Raw genomic sequence first — 16,433 nt, 5'->3', positions numbered from 1 at the left:
ATGCTCTCTCCTTTCTCAGGGCTTATGCTCAATTGTTTCTCATTGCTTTTAACAGAAGGCCTTACTAGGCAGTTGCACACTTTGTAGCTTGTGTCGGCCAAACTGAGTGCACTCAGTAGGGGCTCCTTGCATCGCTCTCCCCATCCCCTCAATTCCTTTCCTCCCAAACTCTAAAATGAAATCATTTATAAAACTGATTTAAAAAATGAAGGAAGTTAAACAGAGACAGGAGTTATAAAAGCTGCCAGTGCAGCATCTTTGAACTAATGAGTGGATCTTCCTTCATCTGAGCTTCTTGTTTTCATAGCAGCAGCAGAAGCAGAAGAAGAAAAAGGTGCGTAAGGTTCCATCCTCAGTCATGGATGAAAGGTCCAGGACAAGCAGTCAGCCCAGGCGCCCTCTCCCAGCTACCCAACCAGGTGAGTGTGCTTCAGTAAGCCCCTCTGTTCCAGCTGTGTTTACATGACAGTCAGGCAGGCGAATGTGCCACAGAGAGCTCCTCTCCCAGCACCCTAACCAGGTAAGTGAGCCACAGGGAGCCCCACAATTAGGAGAAATGTAAGGGAATTAGTAGGGAAACGTTAGAAAAACAGAAGAGAGAGGAAAGCCAAAGTGAAGACTGCAAATCCCTGGGGGGTAAACTGGTTCCACACTGAGCTCTCGGGAGAGCTGGCTTGTCACGTGATGCCACTTCGCCCTTGCTTGTAGCTCCTTCCTCAGATATCAAGGCTCGTCAGTGGAAACAAGGCTGGAGGAGCTGGGAACAACTAGGAAGAGCCAGCCCAACTTTTAGGAACTACAGCTTCAAAAGAGGAAGGGACTGGAGCTGCCAATGAGAAAGGGATGTTTAGGGGGAAGGGAATGAGGTGGCCAAGTAGTATGTGCAAGTAGGGGAAGCAAAGGACTGTGTGGCAGGGAAGCACATGCAGGGGACGGGAGGAGACCACATAACAAAGAAAGGAGCAAGGGAAGAGGGAGATGCAGTGAAGAGCCAAAGCAGAGTGTGTGATGAACTTTGGAAAGGACCAAACACTTTTCACACGAACGACAGTTGTAGTGATCACATCTTGGAGCAGCGTTGCCTGTGCCCCTTCCCACATGGCTGCCCTTAAAAGGCGAGAATGAGGAGAAGGTACTTCCAGACTGAGAGCAATTCACTATCCCATGCCCCCGGACCTTCTCTAATATGAGGGTGGGAGTGTCCATTGAGCTTTACTCTCCAGCCTGGGATGGAGGGCTGGCTGGAGCAATGTGGACCTTGGGCGTCCAGCAGCAGGAAGGATGACTTCACTGTTTGTAGAGCCAGGGGGAGACTCCTAATAATAGCAGTGACACATGGGACCCCCACTGCTCCCCACTCTGTCACTTGACAGATGGGTGAACTTCTGAAGTTAAGCTGAGGAGCTGCTGCTGTTTCAGACACTACCCGTCCTCCTCTCAAACCTGGGGGGTAGAATCTATTCAGCTTCTAAGGCTCTTCTTGCTTGGGGGAATGGTTTTTCTGAAGGAGCAGAAAACCAGGCAGGATTTAGCTGCCATTGCCTTTTCAGGACTCTGACGGCACTTAACAGCTATGGAGTCAGGCAGAGCTGTAGTACCACAGTGGGTTCCAACCAGCTCTGCACTACAGAGCTCAGTGGGGCAGGGTTTGGCCCACCAGGAAAATGAGGCTTCACTAGAAGGTGAGGGCAAGTCCTTTGAAATGCACTCATGAAATTTGGGATTTTGACTTCACTTTATCATTAGGTGCCATGGATTGCACGTGTGATTTCATGTCAGGATACATGAGGGAATGTAACGGTAGGGTCAGGGGGCTTGTGGGACCTGTATGTGGAAAGGAAGATAAAGGGGGTATATGAACCCAGCATTGGGGAGAACATAGCCTGCCTTAGAAGGGGAAATGAATTGGTCATGTGGTGTTGGAAATACTGTAAAATGTTTTGTGCATGTATTCTTCCATTATTGAGAATTGACTTGTGGGCCTTTTTACATCTGGTTTTGCTTGAGCATGTATGGGCTCCTTTAATTTTGGTGGATCAGGCCCTTTTTTATCTTAATTGCCCCTGGGACTGGGGACGTGTCTGGGGATGAGGGAAACCACAGTCTCCTTTGATGCTTCCATTTTCCTTTCTTTCCACCTTCAGAATTTTCAGCCACTGCTGCCATCTCATCATCCTCCCACAGCCTTCATCTCCCTATGCCAGCTTTCCCTCACAGAGCTGCCATGTCTGCAAGCAGCATTGGCCAGGTCCAGGCAGCTGGACCTCCTGTTGAATACCACTCAGAGTCTGCAGAGTCCATGGATGAGATCCCTGTGGCTCAGACCCGCCTGGGGAGCACTGCCCCTACGGGGGCTTCCAACAAAAGCCTTAACAACTTTCACCATCATTCCTTGTCCACAGCCCATGCCAGAGGTGATGGGGAGAAGAATCTATATCCTGGGCACCTGGTAAAAAGGAAAAGCTGCCCGAGAGCCAGTGATGGGGAACAAGAGCTGGAACTGCTCTCTAAGATACCTGCTGTGTTTGTGAGCGAGAGCAGTGGTGAGCCTCCAGTCCGACCTGGTGAGATAGTATCCAAGCCCCATCACAGGAAGTGCACTAGCAAACAGCATGCGGATGAGCAGGACCCACACTTGTGGGACATGAGGACAAACACAAGAGCAGCTTAGGTATCCGCCTTCCAAAGCTTACTTTCCAGGATTTTGTCTTCAACGGAAGGGAAAGGCGGTTGCTTACTCTACAAATATGTTGGTGTCCAAAGATGTTGATTCCAGTGACTCATCTTATTCCATGGAGTCAACTGAGTTCAGATTCTTTGATGGAAAGATTCTTCTTTCCAGCAGACCAAGCTGCAGAGCAGAAGGAGACCTGTTATGCCACCTTCCTGACTGCTGCCTACTTCAAGATCAGCAGCATGTACATCAGAGCAGGGTGAGATGTTAGCAACTCAGCTTCCTTCCCATTACCCTGGGGAAGCAGTGGGTGTCGTTGGGGCATAGACTGTAATATGGGGACTTCAGGTGTTGCCCCATGTACTGGAGAGCCCACACCCAAACTGTGGTCACCACCAGACTGCAATGAGACATTTATTGCTGCCCTACCGGGGCAAGAGCTACCATGGTGACGGTCAGAGAATTCTGCTTACCTTGGCACATTACTATGGGGTACTATGGAAATCTGCTTCCCCTAGGCAGAGGGACACTACCTCTCCAACTGAAACTTGTGCTGACTCCAACATCCTGGCCTTCTGGAAAGTTGTTCTCCGTTAATGTTGTTAGATGGAGTATGTGTGAAAGAGAGGTGCATTGAGCCCAGATATCTGAGGATTGCTTTCTCACCATCTCTGTGCATTGGCTTATCTTGCAAAGAACCTGGACTGAGATGGTTTGACCCCTCAGAGGGTTGAGTGACCCATATGTGCTAGCCACCGAAATTAACATGCTTAAATCTCCAAGAGGTGATTCCTATGGTCTCAGTCCAGAATGCAGTTTCCCTCTTTTATACTGCCCATTAGTAGCATGGGTCTTTGAGCATGATGAGCAGCACATGTGTTCGCGTGTGAGCAATACGTGTAGGGCACTCAGCCTGAAAGCAGGGATAGAGCCATCATACCACTGGTGTATCACTGCTGGGTAATGCCCTTGTAGTGTTCTTTCCACTTCTCTCATCTGTTATTGTCTGTATCTGTCATCTAGGTGAAATTCACCTTGTGCAAACTCTGTGCTTGAAATGATCAGAAGGCTGATTACTCCCATTGGCCTGGAAAGGGCTGGAAAATTCTCTCAGACAGTAGCCACTGAATCACAACGTATTCCTTTATGTTCTCTCCTCATGCAGCAATATTCTGAGTCTTGTTGTGTGGAGCTCCATAATCAGCTCTGTCCACAATAAAATTTTCTATGACCTTTGCTAATCGTTTCCCATTCTTTGTTGCAATAGCTGTTTGTTCCCCTGTCCCTGGCCATTTGTTGGTGCCCAGGGTATTAAGAGGTGTAGAGGCAGCTTCACCTATCTCAGCTGTCCCAGCTAGTCCTCATACGGCTAACCTGTCCCCTGTCAGAATGAGAGCCTGTGCACAGCACCTCACTGGCCATCAGAAAATATTGCTTTTTCCTGGATGTAGAGAAGCAGCTCCCTTATCAAGTGGGTCACATGACAGTGGCTGAGTCACTTTGCTGCAGCTGGAGTCGAATGACGAAAGAGGCAGGAGAAGGCGAGCAGCACCAAGTGTCCACTTTAGCCCACAGCTATGATACAGTGGGCAGGGGGAATGGGCATTCGGTGACAGGAAAGCTGTTGCTTCATTTAGTGAACAATTAGGGCTGGAATTCCTGGCACTTAGATACAACCATAATGAGTGCTGTAGACTAGACTGGGAATGGTGCCTGGATAATTACCACAGTGATGGGCGTGTTCTAAATGCATCAGATGGATAGAAATGAGGCAGGCAGCTCAGACAGCCAGGCCCTTTAAGGCAAGTTTCCTCACACGCCAACCTCCTGCTGTGAGCTCAGCACTCACCTGGGTTAGATACACTCAGTGCTTTGTTTCTCTTCCCTTCCCAAACTGTGTTCAGCTGCCAGAGGTGGTCACCAGCTGTCCTGTTAATGTTAGGGTGGAGAGGCAGATGCTTCAGGGGGGTGTCTTTGCTTTGCAGTTTTGAAAAAGAATGTGCTGATTCAATGATTGAACATGGTCATTCGACTTCAGATGTGCATGTGCCCTGCGCACCAGTGTCGGCCATTTTTTCCTTAGCGTTACCCACTGGGGCAGTGCATGTGCCCTTGGCTGCCTCGTGCTGCTGTGTGATAGTATACAGGCGAAGCCACCCCGTACCTCTCCTTAGCACCCGTGATCAGTAGTCAGAGTTCATCGACTTGCTACTGTGAGTTTTCTCCCACTCCAGGGGTTTATCTCCCTTCTCCAAATAGTTATTTAGTGGTACTCAGTGTAAGTTAGTGTCGGTTTTCTATGGTTATTTTCTATGGCAAGTGTGGGTGTTGAATCCCTACTATATAACGTGTGCCTTCAGAGGATTGGAGGGGTTAACATCAACAGGTCTGAGACATCCTGTTCTGTGAAAGCTTTGGTTGTAGCTCTTTATGAACTCAGGTAACATGTCATGTTGGGGAATGGAAATATTACCACAGCGTAGAATGTAAAGCCGTTATATTGCTGCACAACCCCTGTGGGCTAGAAATTAGAATGGCTACATCACCCCAAAGCTGGTGGGTCACAGTACTGTTCCTAATACATAGGCAGCACTGCAACTGCTGCTAATTGGGCCCCTTATTAGCAGTCTCAGAAGTGGGGGCGGGGAGGATGAGCAGGAAGAGAGCTTCCAGTGCTCTTGTCTTTGTCTTCATTTTGTGAGAATTAAGATCACAGTTTCCAGGGCATCTTTCTCCAGCACTGACTAAAGCAGAGTAGCATTCAGTAGTTCAAAGGACTTTATTCTGAGATCAGAAAGTGAACCCGTCCCTTGAACAAACTCCTGACTTGTGAGAAGCAGTGCCCGTAATTGGCCATTTCCACCTAGGGAAATTCAGCCTATTACCAGGAGAGACCAATTAGTTTGCAGAGTGCTGACAGATAACTGGAATCTACCTTAGTGCTGGTTTAAACATCATGGTACTTGGTCACCTGCCATCTGCTCTGTCAGTCCAAACCTTCCAGCTTGGTCTCTTCTGTGCAGTCTGTCTACTCTGCACCAGGTGGGGGCATGATCCCCTGCCTGGCAGCATCTCAGGGCATGGCATGGCTGTTTGGCTTTGTCAGAAAAATCCTGCCTTTGGAGGGTACCAGTCAGTTTCCTGTTCATTTGAGAACTTTTCTCAGTTAAACCCCTTGGTGCCCTCTGCTCCTGGGAGCTGTCTCTGTGTGAGCTGGGTCCTGACAGAGCAGCATTAGGGGGTCAGTGTGCATGGAGGCTCCCCTTCACCCTCCAGGTAAAGCAGAGGAGGGAGAGGAGCCCCAGCACTGCCGGCTGCACAGGATTGTGGAATCCTCTGGAGGGCGCAACCAGCTGTCCTCTCCTCTCGTTCCTGGCCTGGGCCAAAGACAAGAGTCCTCATTCTCTGTTCTCAGTTCAAGGGCAACTATCAAGCTGCGGGCGCAGTGGGTCTTTTGTTTTACAGTCCCCTCTTTCCTCCTCTCCCTGCTCTAGCATAGGGACAGAGAAGCTCCAGGACCAAGCTCTGGATGTTGGTCAGACACCGCTGAGCTACGTTACCGTCTCCTGGTGATGGTGTTGCCAGGGCTAATGTACACATGTTGCACAAGCCCCCCAGATACTTCACCGTGTTTTGTAGCAACTCGCATTATAGAAGCCCTGTCCCCGTGGTAGCATCCTCCCACCCCTGACTGCAGAGCCAGTTAGAGACTGATCCCTGTCCTTCCTTACCACAGCAGAACAGGCCTGCCAAACCTGCAGTGCACACTCCAAGGGAGGGGCAGGGAAGGGCAGAGCAGAAGATGAAGGATATAAGGGAGGCCATCTGGGGGGTTGGCCCCTCCTCGCAATTCCCCAGGGCCCCCAAAGCTATCCCATAAAGCTAATCAAATACTGCCCAGAATGCACTGAGCTGGGACCAAGTGAGATTGTAATGACAGTGTAGATAGCACCTCTGCTAATAGGTGGTGCTGTATCTTTATCTTAACCTTGTCTTGTTTTCACAGTATGTTATTTTTTTTGGCAGAGAGGTTTGGGAGGGGCAGATGATAAATCCTGCCTGTGTGTGCTTGAGTGGTTACTTGCAACATTGCAGTAAATCCTTTGATTTCTATAAGCAAATATTCAAACTAGAGCCAAGGCAATGATTGACTTTTTGTTTTGGTGGCTGAAAAGAAAAATAATCAGTGTCAAAACAAAACTGATATTTTTTTTGCTTTGCTTGCCAAAATGAAAATTAAAAAAAAAAAAGTATTTGGGTGGAACTAAAGCAGGGGTGGCCAGCCTGTGGCTCCGGAGCCACATGCGGCTCCTTGTATAGGCACCGACTCCGGGGCTGGAGCTACAGGCGCTAACTTTCCACTGTGCCCACTGCTCAATGCCTGGCTCTGCCACAGGCCCTGCCCCCACTCCACCCCTACCCACCCCTTCCCCTGAGCCTGCCGTGCCCTCCCTCCACCCCAGAGCCTCCTGCACGCCACAAAACAGCTGATGGGTGGGGCTGCCAGTGGGTGGGAGGCGCGGGCGGTGGGGAGGAGAGAGCTGATGGGGGGCTGCTGAGGTATTACCATGGCTCTTTGGCAATGTACATTGGTAAATTCTGGCTCCTTCTCAGGCTCAGGTTGGCCACCCCTGAACTAAAGGTTTCAAACATTTTGAAATGACATTTTGAAAACGTTGATTCCAAACGACATGGTTCATTCCAAAACTAAACAGTATGAACAGTTCATTTTGAAAATGGCGAAATGACCCATTCTGACTTTTTCAAAAACATTTTTCTTCATTTTATATTTGGTCCAAACTATTAGCTCAATTTGACCCAAATTGGTGAAACTGCATTTTTTGTCAAATTTACTATTTGACTGAAAAATTCCACCTAGCTCTAATTACAACTGGTGGCAGCAGCTTCAAGATGGCAAAAGTACTTTTACTTAAGATATTTACTGGTCCTGCAGAGGAAACTGTAATTTGTGAATATAGATCCTGTCACACTAACTGAATGTGGGTTTTTTTTTTAATGAGATTATGAGTTTGGTTGAAAAAGGTAGATAGTGTTGAAGTAGGATACTTAGACTTCTGTAAGGTATTTTACTTGGTACTGCATGGCATTTGGATTGAAAAATTAGAAAGTAGAGCTGTCAAGCCATAAAAAAATTAATTGCATGATTACAAACTTGATTAAACTCACTGTTAAAGAATAATAGAATACCATTTATTTAAATATTTTTGGATGTTTTCTACATTTTCAAATATATTGATTTCAATTACCACACAGAATACAAAGTGTACAGTGCTCACTTTATATTATTATTTTTTATTTCAAATATTTGCACAGTAAAAAACAAAAGAAATAGTATTTTTCAATTCTCCTAATACAATGTGACAAAGTTCCTCCTCTACCTTGGTGGGTCCTGCACTTATTGGGGGATTTGCTCGCCTCACAGATTCACCCTGTGGGTCGGGAACAGAGCCACAGTCCAGGTAAATTCCTCCTGCATCTGATCAGGAGTTGGGAGGTTTGGGAGGAACCCGGACCCGCCCTCTACTCTGGGTTCTAAGCAGCTGTCTAGAGTGCCTCCTGGTACAGTTGTGCGACAGCTACAACTCCCTGGGCTACTTCCCCATGGCCTCCTCCCAACACCTTCTTTGTCCTCACCACAGGACCTTTCTCCTGATGTCTGATAACGCTTGTACTTCTCAGTCCTCCAGCAGGATGCTACTCACTCTCAGCTTCTTGCACGCCTCTTGCTCCCAGGTCCTCGCACACACTTCCTCTCCTCTGGCTCCCCCTGGCCTGACTGGAGTGAGCCCTTTTATAGCATCAGAGGGGCCTTAATTAGAGTCAGGTGCTTAACAGCCTCACCTGACTCTTAGCAGGTTAATTGGAGTCAGGTGTTCTCATTAGCCTGGAGCAGCCCCTGCTCTGATCACTCAGGGAACAGAAAACTGCGTATCCAGTGGCCAGTATATCTCCCTTCTACTACTCTGCTGTTCCCAACTGGCCTGGGTCTATCACAACAAGTACTGTAGTGCAATCTCTTTACCCAAAAAGGTGAACTTAATTATGTACAAAAACATAACTGCACTCAAAAATAAAACGGTAAAACTTTAGAGCCTACAAGTCCACTCAGTCAGCGTCGCAAGATATTTACGTGCCAGATGCAGTAAAGATTCATTGGCTATTAGCCAGGATGGGCAGGGATGGTGTCCCTACCCTCTGTTTGCCAGAAGCTGGGAATGAGCAACAGGGAAAGGATCACTTGATGATTACCTGTTCTGTTCATTCCCCTGGGACACCTGACACTGACCACTGTCGGAAGACAGGATACTGGGCTAGATGGACCTTTGGTCTGACCCAGTATGGCCATTCTTATGTTCATATGTCCCTTTAACTTCAGCCACCCTTCCAGAGGACGTGTCCATGCTGATGACAGGTTCTGCTTGATAACGATCCAAAGCAGTGTGGACCGATGCATGTTCATTTTATCATCTGAGTCAGATGCCACCAGCAGAAGGTTGATTTTCTTTTTTGGTGGTTCAGTTCTGTAGTTTCTGCATCGGAGTTTTGCTCTTTTAAGACTTCTGAAAGCATGCTCCCCACCGCATCCCTCTCAGATTTTGGAAGGCACTTTAGATTCTTAAACCTTGGGTCGAGTGCTGTAGCTATCTTTAGTAATCTCACATTGGTACTTGCTTTGCGTTTTGTCAAATCTGCAGTGAAAGTGTCCTTAAAACAAACAACATGTGCTGGGTCATCGTCCTAGACTACCATAACACAAAATATACGGCAGAATGAGGGTAAAACAGAGTAGGGGGCATACAAGTCTCTCCCAAGGACTTCAGTTACAAATTTAATTCATGCATTTTTTTAACAAGTGTCATCAGCATGGAAGCATGTCCTCTGTCATGGTGGCTGAAGCATGAAGGGGCATACGAATGTTTAGCATATCTGGCATGTAAATACCTTGCAATACCGGCTACAAATGTTCCACACAAATGCCTGTTCTCACTTTCTGGTGACATTGTAAATAAGAAGACGGCAGCATTATGTCCTGTAAAAGTAAACAAACTTGTTTGCCTTAGCGATTGGCTGAACAAGAAATAGGACTGAGTGGGCTTGTAGGCTCTAAAATTTTACATTGTTTTGTTTTTTGAGTGCAGTTATGTAACTAAAAAAAAAATTGACATTTGTAAGTTGCACTTTCACAATAAAGAGATTGCACCTCAGTATTTGTATGAGGTGAATTGAAAAATACTATTTATCATTTTTACAGTGCAAATATTTGTAATAAAAATAATAATATAAAGTGGGCACTGTACAGTTTGTATTCTGTGTTGTATATGAAATCAATATATTTGAAAATGTAGAAAAACATCCAAAATATTTAATACATTTCTATTGGTATTCTATTGTTTAACAGTGTGTTAAAAATGCAATTAATCATGATTAATTTTTTAAATTGTGATTAATTTTTGAGTTAATTGCATGAATTAACTGTTATTAATCGACAGCTCTACTAGAAAGATACGAAATGAACACAGCACACATTAAATGGATGAAAAACTGGCTAACATAGGTCTCAAAATGTAGTTGTGAATGGTGAACCATCGTTGAATGGGTGTGTTTCTACTGGGGACCCTCTGGAATTGGTTCTTGGCCCTATTCTATTTAACATTTGAATGAATGACCTGGAAGATTCAGGGCAATCTGGATCATATAAACTCGGTTCATGCGAACAATACATATTTTAATACACCTAAATGCATACAACTAGGAACAAAGAATGTTGGACACATTTTCAGGATTGGGGGACTCTGGGAAGCAGTAACTCTGAAAAATATTTGGGGGTCATGGTGGATAGTCAGCTGAACATGAACTTCCAGCGTGATGCTGAGGCCAAAAAGGCTAATGCAATCCTGGGATGCATAAACAGGGGAATTGAGTGGAAGCAGAGAGGTGTTTTTACCTCTGTATTTGGCACTGGTGTGGCCACTGCTGAAATAATGTATCCAGTTCTTGAGTCCACAATTCAAGAAGGATGTTGATAAATTGAAGAGGGTTCACTGACGAGCGAAGAGAATGGTTAAAGGATTAGAAAGCCTGTCTTATAGTGAAGACTCAAGGAGCTCCATCTATTTAGCTTAACAAAGAGAAGGTTAAGGAGTGACTTGACTATATTCTATAAATACCTACATGGAGAACAAATAGTTAATAATGCCTGGAAGTTGAAGATAGACAAATACATCCTGGAAATAAGGCGTAGCTTTCTAATGGTGAGAATAATTAACCATTGGACCAATTTACCAAGGACCATGGGGGCTTCTCCATCATGGACACTTGAAATCAAGATCGGATGTTTTTCTAAAATAAGTGCTGTAGGAAATATTTTTGGGGCAGGTCTCTGGCCTGTGTTATACAGCAGGTCAGACTAGATGACCTTGGAATCTATAAATCTATGAATGTGAGCAGTGGACAGACTTGACCCATTTCTCTCTGAATGAGTGGACCAATGAGAAAGCAGCACAGTACCTAGCAGTGGCTCTGGATGGTGATGTGAAAACCTTTTACCTGCAGCTTCTCAGTGCAGATCATGGATCTTACAGACAGCTATGCAAACACTTATACAACTGCTATGAGAGCGGATTGGCCTTTCTGAAACACTGGAAGGAATAGAAGCCAGGAGGCAGCATGAAGGGGAATCCCTGCACAGTTATTTGTGTGCATTGAGGAGACAGTTCGATAGGGCTTTGCCATCCTGGCCAGGACATGGCTCAAGGTGGCTGTCAGCTGTCAGAAGCAGGCTCAAGGGAAGTGGAACCTGCTGTGCCAAACCTGGAACAGGCAATGCAGAGAGGGGACAATGCCCAGTGGCAACCCAAGAGAGAATCCCGCATGAAAAGTCATCTTATAAATGGTTTAACAGGGGAACTTCATAACCTGCTGGTGCAGGAGGACAGCATATTAGACAAACCTATGGACCTGATTATATGCAGAGGTACATCTGTGAAAGCAGTAACGGGGGTTTCCTGACAAGATGTTAATTCCCTGGCCCAAAGTGACTCCTTTATACGAGATGCAGCACTTCAAGAAATAATTGCTAGGAAAGGGCTAAAGAACTGGAAGAGGCCCAAGCTAGTCACAAGCATCCCGGGGGTCAGAAGAGAGAGTTTCCTGAATGGGTCTCAGTTCTGATGACATTTGCAGGCAATGTGGGGGCTAAGACCGTTGGAGACAGAATTGCCCAACCAGAGGGAAGCCACACCAGGGAAATTAGAAGTTGCTGATGTAGTAGGGCCATCCGCAGCTGTAGGAATGGCGCATGTGAAGAGATGCCCAAATACCTGTTACTGGCATACCACAGTGCTGTTGAACTCAGGATCTGTAATAAGTCTGATTCATGGAGAACACTCAGTGTTGAAAGAAAGAAAAATTTGTAAAGCAGGAGTTAAATTGGTGACTATTAATCATTAGCCACTGCAGACAAACAGGAGAAATCCATCTCTCTCTGAATCTGCGGTCTCTGCATAGTAAATGGACATACATAGTGGTGACCAGTATTTCCAGTGCTGTTGTATTGGGAGGGGATCTGAGGGCATCACAGGGGTCAATAGCAGGAAGATCCAGTCCTGGGTCAGTGGGATGGGGAGGCGAGGCTGAGTGAGACAGCGAGGCAGCAGTGCAAGAAAATCTAGGCAGCACCGAGCAGGCAACAGTCTGTTGCTCAGACAGCTTCATGTTCCTATTAGGGCCTTCATATTGTCCGGGCACCCAATGAGAGTGCAGCAAGGGCAGTTTAGGCTGGACATTAGGAAAAGTTTCCTAACTCTCAGGATGGTTAAGCACCTGAATAAATTACCTAGGGAGATTGTGTAATCTCCATCATTAGTCAAGCTCATCTTTTATTTCCTTGGTGAGACCAAGACGGAACTGGTGTAGCCGGGTCAGCTCATTCCAAGCCATATCCGGCACCAGCTGTCAGAACCGGGCTGCATATGTTGCAGCTAATCCAGAGGCCTGCCGGAGTCTATGTAGAGCTACCTCTGCGGTGCGAGCTCAGTGTGGGGTCAACGAAGATTGCCTGGGGTGATCCTGATCGAGCAGAGGGGACACCCCGTCCAGGGCCTCACCTGTTAGAAGGCTGATGACCAGTCCTGCCTTTGCCTCAGGAAATAGAACCTGCACTGGGTTATAAAACCCAAATACTTGCAATTGGTCCCTTTGTAGTGCTCTGGTAATGATATCATGGGTTTGGGTCCTGCAGTGGTCAGGGGAAGGAATTTGAATCACGGTTGTTTACACCAGGTTTGCCAGCAACTCCAGATAACCAAAGTGAGGACCTGTGTTATCCACCTGCAAGTAATGGGGGAGTGGAGAGAATACACTGGACCACTGGTTCCATGCTTAGCGTCTTACTCAGTGGAGATATTGATAAATGCAAAGTAATGCACATTGGAAAATGTAATCCCAACTATACCTACAAACTGGGGTCTAATCCCACTCAAAACAGATTTGAAGTTGTGGATAGTTCTCAGAAAACATCTGCTCAGTGTGCAGTGGCAGTCAGAAAAGCGAACCGAATGTTAGGAACCATTAGGAAAGGGATAGATAATAAGACAGTAAATATCATATTGCCTCTATATAAATCCATGGTATGTCCACACCTCGACTGCTGTGTGCTGTTCTGGTCACCCCATCTCAAAAAAGATATATTAGAAATGGAAAAAATACAGAGAAGGGCAACAAAAATGATTAGGGGTATGGAACAGCTTCCATATGAGGAGAGATTAAAAAGACTGGCATTGTTCAGTTTGGAAAAGAGATGACTAAGGGGGGATATGATAGAGGTCTAAAAAATCATGACTGGTGTGGAGAAAGTGAATAAGGAAGTGTTATTTACCTCTTGACATAACACAAGAACCAGGGCTGACCTGATGAAATTAATAGGCAGTAGTTTTAAAACAAACAAAAGGAAGTATTTCTTCACACAACACACAGTCAACCTGTGGAACTTGTTGCCCTAGGATGTTGTGAAGGCCAAAAGTACAATTGGGTTTAAAAAAGAATTAGATAAAGTCATGGAGGATAGGTCCATCAGTGGCTATTGACCAAGATAGTCATGGATGCAACCCCATGCTCTGGGTGTCCTAAAGCCTCAGACTGCCAAGCATTGGGACTGAACGACAGTTGATTATCACTTGATAATTGCTCTCTTCTGTTCATTCCCTCTGAAGAACCTGGCATTGGCCACTGTCGGAAGACATGATACTGGGCTAAATAGACCATTGGTGTGACCCAGTATGGCTTTTCTTGGGTTCTTACATTAAAACCAATGACACTGGGATGCAAAGTCGCCTTTTATCATCCTTTTGTACAACACCAGCCAGCACTCAACTATCCATTCCTCTGTTTAGGACAATATTTTTTGACTCCAAACTCTTGTTTCCCTGTGACATGATGTTCTGACAGCAAGAACCAGCAAGGCTCCCTCCACCTGCACTTGGCATTGGCAGTGTCTTATATCAGTGAGCTGAGATCAGCACGCTAGGAGGTGGAGGAACAGATGAGCCGGAAGCAAGCATGCCAGGCATAACATGCAAGGAAAGAGAATTGTGTGTCCATCTAGGTAGGTGAGAAAGTGTGACAATGCAGCTAGAAAAGGCAGCCAGGAAAAAAGTCCTAACGTACTCCTTTTTGGAGGGGACGCACTAAGAAACTAAACAATTTATCATTGTCAATACAAAATGCATATCAAGAACTGGTTCACAGAGTCATTGTGGCAGGCAGACACTGAGGATACTCAGCAGCCATCACAGGGTGTGGCAGAAGTGGGTTGGAAATACCCCAGCAGGTTCCTATAGTCTGTAAGTGGAGACCAGTCGTGGACAAAAAATTGCTGGTATGTCCTCAGAAAGGCACCATACTACAGTCCTCAGGAGAGGATCTACCCACAATAGATAGGCCTAATGTGGAGGACACAAACCCTTTATTCAATGATAAACTAGAGCCAGCTACAAGAGGTGACTCCATGACTGGCTAAACCACTCAAGGGGCAGACCACCATGGAAACCCGAATGGCTGTCAGACTGCCAGAATTCCTAGGAGTCACATCAATAACACTTGTGTTACTATTTTCAAATTCTTATGAAACTAAAGTGGGGTGGGGGGAAGAATTGTAATGGCCAGTGTGAACAGCACCCCCAGCAATCGATGATGCTGTTATCTTAGCGTTAAGTTGTGTTGTTTTGATATTATGTTGGGGTGTGACCATAGGCACCGACTCCATGGATGCTCCGGGGCTGGAGCATCCACAGGGAAAAATTGCAGCTTCACTCCCCAGCTCACCTCCTCCCCAGAGCGCGCTGCAGCTCCGCTTCTCCCCCTGGCTCCCAGCGCTTGCAAGCCCTGGGAGGGAGGAGGGGGAACAGGGCGCTCTCACGGAGGAGGCAGGGCCGGGGCGGGGATTTGGGGAAGGAGTCCAATAGGGGCAGGGAGGGGGCGGAGTTGGGGAAGGGACTTTGGGGAAGGGGTTGGAATGGGGGCAGGGTGGGGGCGGGGGGGCTGAGCACCCGCCGGTGCCAGGAAAAGTTGGTGCCTATGGGTGTGACTACACTGCAGCTGAGACCAAGTGGGGCTCGTGCTAGTGTGCTAAAAATAGGAGCGTGGATGCTGTGGCACCAGTAGAGGCTCAGGCCAGCTACCTGCACTCTGAGCCAGGGCGTAGAGGGAGCTTGGCTCGCTAGCTCCTCTGCCAAGGCTGCAATCTCCACACCGCTATTTTTAGTGTGCTAGCGTGAGCCCATCTACCATGTCTGTCTGGGCTGGAAGGCTCACTCCCAGCTGCAGTGTAGACATACCTTTGTTTCAAGGGGACTCAGAGGAAGTTAATGCTGCCTGGGCAGGGCCGGCTCCAGACTCCAGCGTGCCAAGCGCGCGCTTGGGGCGGCATTTTGCTGGCAGGGCGGCAGGTGGCTCTGGCGGACCTTCCGCAGTCTTGCCTGCGGGAGGTCCACCGGAGCCACGGGACCAGCGTACCTCCCACAGGCATGACTGCGGAGGGTGCACTGGTCCCGCGGCTCGGGTGGACCTCCCACAGGCGTGCCTGCGGATGCTCCACCAGAGCCGCGGGACCAGCGCACCCTCCGCAGGCACGTCTGCAAGAGGTCCCCCGGAGCCGCGGGACCGGCAACTGGCAGTGCGCCCCCTGCGGCGCGCCGCCCTGCTTGGGGCGGCAGAATTCCTAGAGCCGCCCCTGTGCCTGTGCGTGCTGGAGTTGTTACTTACTCAGTGGAGCTGCTGATAAATGCCAAGTAATGCACGTTGGAAAACGTAATCCCAAAGTGCAAAGTGATGGGGTCTAATTTAGCTGTTCCCTCTCAAGACAGAGATTTGGAGTCGTGGATAGTTCTCAGAAAACATCTGCTCAATGTGCAGCAGCAGTTAGAAAAGCGAACCGAATGTTAGGAATCTTCCTTGCAATGTTCCAATAACCTCCTTGAGTTCTGTAAGCCGGTGTGACAGTACCCTCCAAGGGGGCATTGCACCTCATTCAGGAGAAAACTGCAGGTGTCCCTAAACCAGTGCGGCATGGCCCCAGTGCAAACCATTAGAGTGCTAAATAATCGATGGATGGCCCTGGCCTAGGGAACCCTCCGACACAGAGGCGTTTGGCCAGAACCTCAGTAAGTCCCAAAGAGGGACTGGAGCCATGAGCCTGTTAATCTAGACTGTCATGGGGTGCAGTGGGAGGACAGATGGACCT

General features: G+C 47.4%; 1 protein-coding gene across 7 annotated transcripts in view; it reads left to right on the top strand.

Annotated features, from left to right (window-relative positions):
• Positions 1-3,917, top strand: part of ZDHHC1 (zinc finger DHHC-type containing 1) — a 56,754-nt gene extending 52,837 nt beyond the window's left edge. For 4 of the 7 annotated variants that reach the window (XM_039503068.1, XM_039503071.1, XM_039503070.1 and 1 more), the window contains 2 exons: positions 308-419; positions 2,145-3,917. In XM_039503068.1, coding sequence (XP_039359002.1) covers positions 308-419; positions 2,145-2,671 — 639 coding nt within the window. In that variant the 3' untranslated portion in view covers positions 2,672-3,917. The remainder of the gene's footprint in view (positions 1-307; positions 420-2,144) is intronic. The other 3 variants (XM_039503073.1, XM_039503072.1, XM_039503069.1) reach the window with 3 other exon arrangements.
• Positions 3,918-16,433: the final 12,516 nt, after the last annotated feature.

The sequence above is a fragment of the Mauremys reevesii genome, linkage group 16, assembly GCF_016161935.1.
Source record: "Mauremys reevesii isolate NIE-2019 linkage group 16, ASM1616193v1, whole genome shotgun sequence".
Lineage (NCBI taxonomy): Eukaryota > Metazoa > Chordata > Testudines > Geoemydidae > Mauremys > Mauremys reevesii.
Note: the sequence above shows the minus strand (reverse complement) of the source record. Positions and strands in the feature narration are given on the sequence as shown.